The sequence below is a fragment of the Capricornis sumatraensis genome, chromosome 15, assembly GCF_032405125.1.
Source record: "Capricornis sumatraensis isolate serow.1 chromosome 15, serow.2, whole genome shotgun sequence".
Classification (NCBI taxonomy): domain Eukaryota; kingdom Metazoa; phylum Chordata; class Mammalia; order Artiodactyla; family Bovidae; genus Capricornis; species Capricornis sumatraensis.
The window spans coordinates 42636455-42649541 of record NC_091083.1 but is presented as its reverse complement, the minus strand read 5'-3'; the positions used below and the strand labels follow the sequence as shown (position 1 = coordinate 42649541).

The following is a 13087-nucleotide window of genomic DNA, read 5'->3' as shown; positions in this document are numbered from 1 at the left end:
TCCAGATGCCCCGTGGGGCTGGTCCTCTTAGACCTCCTTAGTCTGTGAGACCCCTGATTAGAATATTGGCTGGGATATTCATGGATTCCCGTGTTCTCTCCCCACCAAGAACTTTGTAAACATCATTATTCCGTTGTTTTCCGGTGTTGAAAGTTTCTGGGAGAAAAAGAGTAAGGCCAGCAGGGTTTCTGTTTTCCCTTTTGCGGGTGATTTAGTTTTTGTACTGGAGTGGGATTAGTCAGGACACTTCCAGAAAGAAAACATTCTTATAAGTGCATACTTTTTAAACCAACTAAATCTTTGACAATTTCAGCAGTTTAACACACACACACACAAAAAAACAATAGTCAAAGTTGAATCACTCCCATATAACCAGAGACAGCCTCTCTGGAAAAGTTTGGTAGTTTCTTTAAAAACTAATGAGTTGGCCAAAAAGTTTGTTTGGGTTCTCCTTTAAGATGTTATGAAAAGCCCAAAACAACTTTTCAGCCAACCCAATAAATATGCAATAACTATATAGCCCAGCAGTTGCACTCCTGGGGATTTATCCCAGAGAAGTGAAAATGTGTGTATACAGAAAAACCTGTACACAAATACTTAGTTCAGTTCAGTTCAGTCACTCGGTTGTGTCCGACTCTTTGCGACCCCATGGACTGCAGCAAGCCAGGCTTCCCTGTCCATCACCATCTCCTGGAGCTCACTCAACCTCATGTCCACTGAGTCAGGGATGTCATCCAACCATCTCATCCTCTGTCGTCCCCTTCTCTTCCCTCCTGCCTTCAATCTTTCCCAGCATCAGGATCTTTTTAAATAAGTCAGTTCCTCTCATCAGGTGGCCAAAGTATTGGAGTTTCAGCTTCAGCATCAGTCCTTCCAATGAATATTCAGGATTGATTTCCTTTAGGATGGACTGGTTGGATCTCCTTGCAGTCCAAGAGAATTGTCATGGTTTGCATCATTACATCTATTTCAAACGTACAGAGTACATTAAGTGCCTTGGAGCCCCACACTGACTTAGGCTTCTAGGATGTGCTATTATGGCTTTCCCTTTCAGCACATCCAATCTTATTTTTAACCTGCAGAAAAACACCATTCCTGTCCTGGCTGCACATTTTCCTATGTTACAGATGACTCAGAACTTCTCCTTGATCATTTCACACTGTACTTCCTTTCTTTGCTTAGTTGGAAAACAGAACAAGTTTATACCACATTTTATCACAAAACATCTTCCTGCTCATTGAGATGAAACACCATGTGCTCTTCTGTAAATAGTGCTGACCCAGGCTCTCATCCACCATGGCAACGTTTCACTGACATTTAAACAAGCAAACAGCCTGGCGTTTCAGCCACTGTTGCTTTGTTGTTGTTGTTTTCCCCTTCAGATCACATGGAAAAGACGAAGTGCCCAGGAAATATGTATTTTGAGAAATCCTCAGCAATATGTTTGACAATGAAACAGCTTGGTAGTTGCCTTCAGATTAAAATTTTCTTTTTTTTAAATAAAATATGGGTTGGCTAGATGCTTTCACTCCAGCCCTCCATGGAATCAATTACTTTTAGTTTTGCTAACTAGCTTGTACAAAAGCACTGTCTATTCATATGAAAAGCTGACAACAGGGTTCAATAAAACAAGGTGAGCAGCACACACAGGCTCCCTACCAGCGCCTCACTTAAAATGAGAAGAAAAGAGCTTTTTAAAAAAAATAAACTTTTAGAAGACACAAATCCATATGAGGGGCTTCCCCGGTAGCTCAGGGGTAAAGCATCGGCCTGCAATGCCGGAGACGATGGATATTCGGGTTCCATCTCTAGGTCTGGGAAGATCCCCTGGAGGAGGAAATGGCCATCCACTCCAGTACTCTCGTTCAATCCCATAGGTGGAGGAGCCCGTGGGGTCACGAAGAGTTGGACACACAGAGTGATTGAGCACCCACTGCACCAAATCCATAAGAACGAAGAAAATGCAGGAGGAGACAACAGCCAGTGATAACAGGCAGCACAGTTATGGAAGCTGGTAAACTCATTCAGCAACTGGAGACACGCTGAGAGATGAGCAACTGCTGGACAAAAAGCCAAGGGGCAGGCAGTGGCTTCCCATTCCAGAATCTGCCGAGGCCCAGGATTTGGACAAGGCTGGGACGCCTGCAAGGAGAGGAATGCAGCTTTATCCCCAGAGCGGTGCAGGAGCTGTGGTCCTCAGTTCTCAGCACACAGCACAGGGTGAGGGTGAGACAGGGCTAAGGAAGAGCAGTCACCCTGACCCTGCCCTCTGGCTCACTAGTTGTGGCAAGGTGCTGGCAGGACCAGGGTGCTGGCAAGACTTACTCCCACCCTGCAGCCTCCAGTAGGACACTGGAGAACTTTTCCTGGGGAGGTTGCCTGACCCAAAAAGAAAAGCCCCACAGCTATGCACATTTTTCATCCCTCCAATGAAATGACCAGGTTGTGACATGGTCACTGGGAGGGTCACCAGTTCACGAACTCTGCCCGGTATCTGCAGCTCCCAACAAGCTTTGTGATGCTTTCCATTTAATTATGAATAGCCAGCCAAAAGCCACGGAACATTTCAGTACAGCCTGTAACCCAAAAAACAATAAAACAGAAAAAGAGAACTAGGATAAACAGAGATTGAAAAAAAAAAAAAAGATACTGAGGGCTTCCCTGGGGGCTCAGTGGTAACTAATCTGGCTCCTATGCAGGAGACATGGGTTCAACTTCTGATCCAGGAAGATCCCACATGCCACATAGCAACTAAGCCTGTGAGCCACGACTACTGAGCCTATGAGCCACAACTACTGAGCCTGTGCTTTTGAGCCTGGGAGGCACAACTAGTGAGCCCAACTACTGAAGCCTGAGTGCCTAGGAGAAGCCACCGCAATGAGAAGCCTGCATATAGAAACAGAGTAGCCCCTGCTCACCACAACTAGAGAAAAGCTGGCAAAGAAACGGAGGCTCAGCACAGCCAAAAATAAATAAATCTTTTAAAAAAGAGCTTAAAAAAATAGGTGTGCAATCTACTAGGTCTGTTCCAGAGGCAGGTTCATTTCCTCTATATGAAGCAAGCCAAATGCTGGGAGATTTGTCACAAAGGTTTATTTACAAGGCAGCCCCGATAAAACTCCCCCAGTTCCCTTCTGGCCCCTCAACTCCAGCCCCTGGGATTGGGGGCGGGGACTGGAACCACTGCTTCCTTATATAGCTGCAATTATTTGATGTTTTACACAATTCACTTCTTAACCACCAAATACATTTTAATTACATCTCTCTTCCCTGTGTTTCAAAACTGATGAGTAAAATGGCCCCGTTGGTAACAGATTTTCAGAGAATGAAATGCCTTTAAAAGAAAGTTGGCTGTCCTTTCAGAAAATGAAAAAGCCCATAAACTTCCAACATCACGTGCAGACAGCGTGACTAATTATCCAGAGTACGTGATGATGTCCCTGCGCGCACACACACGAGCACACAAGTGAGAGCAGCTGGCCCAGACAGAAAGAACCTTCTGACTCAGCTTCTGCTGCGCTCACACAGTCGGAGATAAAAGACGATGCAGTTACTGAATTTGTCTTTCCCCTACCTTTCAGGTGTTTTTTTTCCCCTATAAAAGCAAGAAGAATATATAAATAACCAGGAGGGTAATACTCATTTCCTGACATCTGCCTTTTAAACTTTTTGTGATCATGCAGTTGATGTGAAGTGAGGTTATGCCTTTTTTTTTCCCCCTGTAAGCGTCACCAGCTCCTTTCCTCCAGAGTTTTTTAATAACAAGTCTTTCCAGGTGGCACAGTGATAAAAAATCTGCCTGCCAATGCATGAGATTAGGGTTTAATCCCTGGACTGGGAAGATCCCATGGAGTAAGAAATGGTAACCCACTCCAGTATTCTTGCCTGGAGAGTCCCATGGACAGAGGAGCCTGGTGAGGTCGCAAAGAGTCGGACATGACTGACGAACTGAGCTCACACACCAGCCCTTTCCTCCAGACTTGGAACAGCAGCAGCCTACATCTGTTTAATCATATCAGCTGCACAAATGTCCTCAATTCAAATATGCCTTGAACTAATACTTCTCAAACTGTAACATGCGTTTGGTCATCTGGAATTTTGTTAAAATGTGTGTTTGGTTTCAGTAGGTCTGAGAAGGGCCTGAGACTCTGACCAGCACCTAGGAGATGCTGGGCTTGATCCTTCTATTGCATTTTCTGCACCAAAAACTTCAACTATCTGTGAAACGAGATTCTGCACTCTGCCAAGTATGGTATTTCCATGTGCTTATAAAAAGCAGAGGCTTTCCAATGTCCTAGCAAGTTCACGTGTGTTATTTTTAATTACTTAAAGAGACTTGGGCAGTTTCTTGTTCTTTGCAATTGGTCATTCTTTCATTTCACTATTGATGCATTTCTGTTCTGCTCTTGATTGTATATCGATAGACTAGAGAAACAGAGAGCAAAAAAGATAAAATTGACTAACACTACAATCTGAGTCCACTCTCTCATAATCTGTAGAATTGGCAGCATGTAGGAAGCAAGGACACTAGAGATAAAGAAAATCACATCAAATGACACCTGATTCTTCTTTCAAAAGCCTAATGTATTTCAGAGTAATCCAGTTAAGTAACAGACACACATATACAAATATCTAAATGAATAAGTGAATATAAAAATACAATTAAAAGAGGAGAAGCTATGGAGATAATCACTGGCAGCAGCTGCACTTCTCCTTATGCCATTCCTTTCTGGGAGGCGCTGCTGAAGGCAACCTCAGGGGCAGACCCGGTTCCTCCTGGGAGGTCACTCTCCCTGCCCCTGCAGTCTCCCTTCCTCTCTTTGCCCCCTCTTGGCAATAGTCATCACTGGCCATGAGCCCTGCTGATGCTCTTAGCCAGGAGGGAACGCTGGGAAAATCCTTCCAGTTCACACGTGTATCCACCATCACTGCCATCATCACCTCCATCATAAGCAAGGCTAACGGAAGGCATCCACTTTAATTCTCCCACATTGGGCATCCCACATACACGTGCTCAGTGCTCAGTCGTATCCAACTCTCTGTGACCCCATGGACTGGAGCCCATCAGGTTCCTCTGTCCATGGGATTTCCCAGGCAAGATTACTGGAGCTGGTTACCATTTCCTGGGGGATCTTCCTGACTCAGGGATTGAACCCACATCTCTTGTGTCTCTTGCACTGTAGGTGGATTCTTTACGCCTGCGCCACCTGGGAACATGAACACTCTCTCTATATGTGTGTGTGTGTGTATGTGTGTGTATGCTGTGCTTAGTTGCTCAGTCGTGTCTGACTCTCTGAGACCCCCTGGACTCTAGCCCGCCAGCCTCCTCTGTCCATGGAGATTCTCCAGGCAAGAATACTGGAGTGGGTTGCCATTTCTTCCTCCAGGGGATCTTCCCAACCCAGGGACTGAACCCATGTCTCCTGGGTCTCCTGCATTGAAAGTGGATTCTTTACCATCTGAGCCACCAGGGAAGCCCTATACACACACACACACACACATATAAATATTAAACCTTTGGTACCTGTCACTGCCTTTCTTTTTTTCATAAGAAAAATTGCCAGCAGATAGTAACATGGATGAGGAAGTAGAAATAACCAGTGGCAGTGGAAATTTTTCCAAGTTGATTGTCTCATGATAATAGTAACTAATATTTAGTGTGCTGGTGGAGAACTGGGTCCTAAGACTTCACATGGATTAAGGCAGTGCCGTCTGGCTCTCAGAGGAGTTAAGAGGAAGATGCTGTTTGTTCCTCAGCTGGTAAGAAGTGCCTGTTGGACAGTGTGCATGTTTGTGTGTTTTGTGGATAGATGCTCTGGACGTGATTTTATTTTATATGCATCTATAGCTACATTTTTCAGCTTCTTAAATCGTTCCTAGTGAATCTGGTAGAACAGCGCTTTCCAATATTGTAGCCACGAGCCAATTTTGGCTCCTAAACATTTGGCATCTGGCTAATAAGATGTGACATAAGTGCCTAGTACACAAAGATTCTGAAGACAATGAAAAAAAATTAACGTAAAATATCTCTAAGGTTTTAGATTAATTGTTGAACTATTATATTTGGGATATCATGGGTTAAATATAATAGATTACTAAGAATAGATTACTAAATGATTAGTAATACTGCAATATAGTGCTATTGATTTCACCCATTTGTTTTTCTTCTCTCTTTAACGTGGCTACTAGAAAACTGAAAATCACTTATGTGGCTTGCTTCCTATTTGCATGGAACAGCACCATGTTACGAGCACATTTTCTAAGGTCTTTTGCTGAAATCAAGCAGATGAGATGAAGAACTTCTACTTGATTAGGTGTTTCGGGCTGTAGACAAGGTCTTACCTCTCCCAGGTGAGTGTCTCTCCTAAGACCTGTCTTGCTCTAGCCTGCTATTTCTCAGCCCCAGTGGAATCACCTTGGAAATCTCAGTAAAAGTTGCCACCTGGATCCTGCGTGCAGAGATTCTGATGGTCTGGACAGCTTGGCCATTGGGGTTTTAAAGGCCTGCAGGTGAGCTGAAGAAGCAGTGGAAGCTGAGAACCTGATGGGAAAAAATGACCTGCAGAATTGAGCCCTGGGGACAGAGGTGGGGGGAAGCGGAGGGGGCGGGGTGTTGGCAGAGGGGCTTGGCTCACTCTGCATCTCTCATAGAACTAGATAAGCATGGCGTGAAAAGGCCCAGGGGAATGGTCAGAGCCTGCCCAGCTCATAAAAAACTAAACTCCCCTCCCCTTCAGGGTCCTGGGGTGGGGAGGGGAGGAGTGGAGCGCAATTGGGGTGAGGGGTGGGGGGTGAGAATGCTTTCAGCTGTATGAGGTGACACTTCCCCAGGGACCCCAGGGAGGGCAGGCTGCAGAGGTGTATGCCTCTCTCACCTCCAGGGGCCACGGGGGCTGAGAGATGCTACCCTGGAGGAAACCACAGCACTGAGCTGAGCCTGGCCTTACCCCCCACCCCACCCCCAGTCCCCAGCCTTTGTCCACAGGCTCTGAGCATCCTCCCATCCAGGCCGAGAGCCTGAGTCCAGGAGACGCTACAGTGGATCTCTGTTTGGTCGAAGGAAATACTCAGATCCATTCATATGATATTCTAAATGTCTATCTACTACGTACTGAATTTCAGAATTCAGGCAACTTTCAACTCTAGAAGGTTAGATTATTAGCATCGAGATAAGAAACTGGCCCCCCAAACCCCCGCTGACTTCAATCAAAGCTGCCCCCTGCCTGCAGACTTGCCTGTTGAGCAGGGGTGTGGGTACTTTATTAAACATATTGGCCCAGATCTTTCTGAATAATTTTTTATAAAACTTCCCCTGCATGCCTTCCTGACAAAGTCACTGTTCCAAGGGGGGAGATGGTCCCACCTGCCACCCATCCTTCCATGCTGGAGCAAGACAACTTTTGCGAAAAAGCATGTTTTCTCTGAGACCAACCACCAGATCTTCCTCCGTCTATCTCTTCTATTTTTCTAAGATCCATTTAGGATTCTGCCATGTTTTGTGAACTTTCCCCTATGTCCAAGTTGATCAGGGCTCACTAAATGAACAACAACTTTTGCTCTCAAATTCACCATCATGAACACAACTTGGAAAATGATTACTTTTTAGGATTTTTACCATCAGATACTGCCAGGCGATGAAAATAACTGTGTCCATGTACGTAACCTTTCCTCTCAGACCTTTGGGGGAGTAAGTGGGCAGCGCTGAAGATTATCAGAGCACTCTCTCACTTCCAGACTCTTAAAGATGAAGGGAAGAGCTACCCAGAGAACGCGAAGCCGCATTTATGAATGAACGCATTCATGGCTGGGTTTCCTGCCTTCTGTGTTTCCTTACAGATCTAAAGTTGTAACTTCCACACAGCACTGAACTACATGAACAGTTTCTATTTCTATTCTCTGTCCCGCGAGGAGAGAATACTTGGCAGCGCATGTAACGTTAAAAAAAAAAAAAATTCCTTTCCTCTGGCTGGCATTCAACTTTTATATTTTTAGATTTGGAAATACGTTTTCCTCTCCCTCCACCCTGCATGTATATTTTTATTCTCCTCTGACTCCTTCCAAACTGCAGCAAAATCTGTTTCCTGGCAATTTGAGAAGTGAGAACTGTCAGAGTGGGGGGAAAAAAAAGTGAGGAGACATGTGATGCTGTCATGTTAGCATGGAAACATTGCCCAAGGACAAAACCAGGGGCTGTCTTGTGATGTTTTCTTCTGCTCACACCAGCATCCTATTTTGATCTCACCGAGGTTCACTCCAGCTGTCCCCCATTCAGACATTGTGACCCGCGTGAAATCAGCGGTGTACCAGCTTCTGAAGATAAGGAGAGCTGACGCTCGCACAACCATCAGGACCAAACTGTCACTTGGAATTCACTGTAAATATACAAAGCAGGCAGCCCGCTCAGCTATAGCTCTGATCTTAAAGTGCCCATCCTACTGCTGGGTTAGAAAGTTCGTTCCTTCAACAAGGCCTTATCGTGCCATTGCTCTCTGCCAGGCTTGGCTCCAAGCAGCAGGAACAGGACAGCTTCTGCAACACTGGTTTTGCAACAACCCTAAACTCTCAGCCTGGGCACTTTAGAGGTTACATAAGACCTGGGCAGCAGGGGTGGGGGAGAGAGGGAGCGGAGTGGGGAGAGGAGTGTCTGCAGGGCTCCCAGAAACACCAAATCCTTTCAGGTTAGAGGACCATCTTCTCCTTCTGCTGCTGGATTTTTGCCACCTATCAGAACACGAGCTGGCTAAAAAAAAACAAAAAAAAACAAAAAAACAACATCAACTATTCTGTTTCCTGTCTGAGGATTATCTAACCACAAGCACCAGCGTGGATTCCACTTTTACATAACTCTCTGCGGTACATCATTACACTCCGCTTCTCAAAGAAAAAGAGACAACGTGAGGATATTGCAAGAATTATTTTCACACATGAATTATCGTACAGTATTACAAAGAGTTATGTGCAAAACTCCATTAAAAATCATTTACAAAAGGAAGTACAACACAGTATGTGTTGAGGGTTCCAGATGTATAGCAAAAGCTTGAAAAGGTACAAAGTAGAAAGCCAAACAAATCAGATGACTGGGCATCTTTACACAGTACAATAACATATTTCCCTAACTACCTGTGTAACACGAATACGAGAACTCATTCTCTGTGCAACCCCCTGACCCCCACCCAAACAGGTATTGTAAAACAGAAATTGAACTTCACCACATATTCCTACAACACAGACAGGCTTTTTGGTGCATCGGCAAACTCCTTTCCAAATGGTATTTATTTAACTCGATGAAACTCACATTATGTGGTTTCTGCCCCAAAGAATTTGATGCTGTTAGTTTTGATTTATGTGGAAGAGGGGGGGAAAAAAACCTGTTGCTCCAATTTTTTTTTTTCCCCCTCATGGGGTTTTCAAAATTGCTTCCAAAAGCAAATAACATGGGACAGATTTTGCAAACCTCACTGCATATTTGCAGTATTTTCAGCATAGGTGGTTCCTTCTATCTCCTTTCCCCACTTCCTTTAAGGAGCCTGAACCAGCAGGCTCCACTCCTTAGCCTTCTGTTAAGAGTCTGTATTTCCCTCTCAGTCTCTCTCTACATTCATTTCTCTCCTGATCCTCAGCATCACTTGGTGAAAACACAAAACATGACAGCACTGAGCGTGAACAAGGTAACAAGAGTACATCAGATTCCCAAAGGCATTCTGTGGCCAGCGTCATCGCTGCAAGAAACCCAGCAGTCTCTCCCCACAAAGTGGCCGAAACATCCAGTTACGGAAGAGAGACTTTTAAAATGCAATACTCTCAAATCCAGCAAGAGATTTCTTTTTTGCATCAATGTTAAAATCACATGCATAATTATAGAATATCTTAAAAGTTACAAAAATATTTTAAAAACCAATCCTGACAGTTTACCTGCAACTGCTATAAAATCTTCTATGAAATATATAAAAACACAAAGGCTCTTTGTAAAAAAAAAAAAAAAAAAGAAGGAAGGAAGGAAGGGTGGATGAAGGCATCCACAGATCTGAGAGGTCCTTGATGCACTGCATCGGACAGTCTTGTCAAACGCCTGCTGCTGAACTCGAGAGAAGAGCTGGTACTTCAATGTTTATTCAGTACACATACACACACGTGAGCCAACCCGAAACCTGGCTGAGGGGTAGGCAGCAAGCTATCCGGGGACACTTGAACCATTGGATGCAACTCTCCAACTCTCCTTCTCTTTGCTGAACCTCAGCGAGCTCGCTGGGGAGTCATGGTTAAAGATGCCCTTGGCCAAGTGGGCCTGTGGATGGCTCGGTCACGGGTCCTCAAGGAGGTGACTGCACAAGCCCGTGGACGCCAGAGGCCAGGTTCCTAAGTCTCCCTCTTTGGATCCACCACTGGGAAGCCTCGTGAGTCCCCTAGGAGGTGCTGAGGTCTTCCTCCCCATTCTGGAAGATGATGCCATAAGGATCCTTCTTGATGCGCTTGTAGACGAAGTGGAAGACGTGGGGCTGTGGCCGGCTGTGCAGCTCGGCCTTGATCTTCTGTGGGTACGTGTCCTCTGCGAGCTGCTGCCATGTTTCGTCCACAAAGAGGAAGAGGCTGTACTCCCGGGGGTCGGCCACCTTGAACTTCTCGGCACAAAGCTGACACACGTCTTCAGTGGTGACGTACGGCCTCACAAGCAGGGTCTTTCCTGTGCAGCCACTGTTGACCTCCTGGAATGCAACCCGGAGGTAATTCTGCAGGGGAAGGGCGGGGGAGAGATTCGGAGGGACAGAGTCAGAAAGGAAGAGAGGCGGCACAGGGGAACCCGTGGGATGCCAAGGAGAGGGCCGGCGGGTGAGCCTCACTGGGACGCCTTGGTGTCAGGACATGCGGCCCCCAGGCAGGGAAGGGGGCTGATCGCGATCGGGACAGTGGAGAGCACACTGCATGGTCTGGGCTGCTGTACTGTTGTTGTTTAGTCGCTCAGTCATGTCTGACTCTTTGCAACTCCATGGACTGTAGCCCGCGGGGCTCCTCTGTCCACGGGATTCTCCAGGCCAGAATACTGGAGTGGGTTGCCATGCCCTTCTCCAGGGGATCTTTCCAACCCAGGGATCATACCCACGTTTCCTGCATTGGCAGGCGGATTCCTTACCAACGAGCCACCAGGGAAGCCCTGTAATTCATCTCAAATGTCAGAAGCAGGAATTCTGTTCAGCCCCAGTCCCTTTCATAAAGCTGGGCTGAGAAATTCCTGGTAAAGAGTGTCAACTTACTGCTACCCTGATCTTGTCCCTCTAGCCTCCAAAACTGTAAGAAATAAATTTCTGTTGTTCACAAGCCAAGAAAAAAAAAAGAGTGTCAACTAGAACTGATGCCGGGTTTATTCCCAGCTTGAAAAATAAACCGAAGGGCAGAAGAGCCTGAGCCAGGACAGCAGGGCGAGACACATAAAGTGAGGGCATAGGAGCACAGCCCCGTCGGCTTTGGACTGCCTTTCACAAGCCTACGCAGGGGCTATGGTGTTACTGCGGACAGCTGACCATCCTCCCCTCCCCTAAGGGCAGTTTCACACCACTGAAGCCAGTGCAAGGCTCCAGGCAGCTCTGAGCGCCCTGTGGAAAGGTTGGTGGTGATGGGGGGCAGGGAACATGGATTCTGTGGAAAGACTTGGGAGATGCGCTGACTGGGTGCAGGTGCTGCCATGTAGAAATGTAAGGTGTCGGGGCCGGGGGGCAGTGGGTGTTGGCGGGCCCCGTGTCAGAAGCAGTGCCAGGCAAGCAGCGTCACAGGACAGGCTGGGGTCCTGACCAGGGGCAGGGTGTCCCAGCCTCCTGCCCAGTTCTCCCAGAGTCTGTGGCCCCGAATTATCCTTCAGCTCCACTGCTTCAGGAGCGGGGGTTATAGGGGAGGCCCTGTTACATCGGATTTTCACACAGAAAATAAATACATCTTCCTTTTCAAAACATGGCTGCCCTACTCAGGCATGAAGGGGAGTGAAGCCCTCTGCCTGGGTCCCTTGAGTTTCCCCTGATGGTATCCTGGGCTGATAGAAAAGAGAGCTCTCTCGGGAAGGACGGTGCGCTCTGCACATGAATGATAAAGTCGAGGCTCTGAACTGGAACGTTTCGGGGCACCTCTGAGTACACACCTGCCCTGTTTTACTTACCCCTCCCCTCTCCCCCAGCACACGTGGTCCACACGCCTGGTGTGCATTCACTCACTGACTCCTGGAGATGACTTTGTGGAGGAGGCCTACACGATCCCCATTTGATCAGGGAAGAAACTGAGGCACAGAGAGGCTAGGTAACTTGCCCAAGGCCACATAGTGGGCAAGTGGCAGGGCCAGCGTTCCAGCCTCTTGCCCGTGAGGTGAGGTGCTGCCACTCCAGCGTGAGCAGATGTGTGTGTCTGTGAGCCTGACTTAGGTGTTCCGAGTGCAGCCTCGCTTCCTGGCTTTGCTCCTATAGCCAAGCTGAGGGCCGACAATCCCCGTCTTGGGCCTGCTCTAAGAAGATGTCCGTCTGCAAGGTGAGCGAGGCAGGTGGGGAGGGGTGCGCGTGAGACAAGGGCTTCATGGACTCCGGCGGGGGTCTCTGGTCGAGAAGCTCCAGATAGAGACAGGGGACTGGGGGAAGGTGGGAATTGGAAGGACATGCATTTTCCTTTTCTCCTGCCCTCTTTCCATGCTTCTCCTCAGAGGCTGGGCAGCCTCAAGAACCCCCTGCCTAGACGGCTGACAGTCACTGCATCCCAAGGGCCCATGAACACCTGGATGTTCTTCAACCATCCCAGGGGTGGGCGGTGCACAGGATGCCTTCTTGCCCTTTAGATTTATGTGCTTGGGAAGGAAGTTTCTGGAAACACGACTATCCTTAAGAACACCTTGCTGACCCTGCCTTTCCACAACAGGCTCCTTTAAACCAAATGTAGCTTTTGAGTGTTTTCAGACCATTAAAAAGGCAAAAAGGGCAAGGAAAGTGAATTGGGACACAGAGAAAAATCTGGCCTACTTGGGAATTTACCACGTGGCACGTGGACTCAGTCTGGGCTCACAGTTCTGCTGGAAGCTTTTGAAATAGTATTCAAAGACCTGTGCAGACTCGCTCTTCAT

At 47.1% G+C, this 13087-nt stretch overlaps 1 protein-coding gene across 1 annotated transcript in view; it reads right to left on the bottom strand.

The window, feature by feature from the left end:
* Positions 1-8971: 8971 nt before the first annotated feature.
* RIN2 (Ras and Rab interactor 2) overlaps positions 8972-13087 on the bottom strand; it is a 98861-nt gene continuing 94745 nt past the window's right edge. The window contains exon 11 of the mRNA XM_068987296.1: positions 8972-10727. Coding sequence (XP_068843397.1) covers positions 10404-10727 — 324 coding nt within the window. The 3' untranslated portion in view covers positions 8972-10403. The remainder of the gene's footprint in view (positions 10728-13087) is intronic.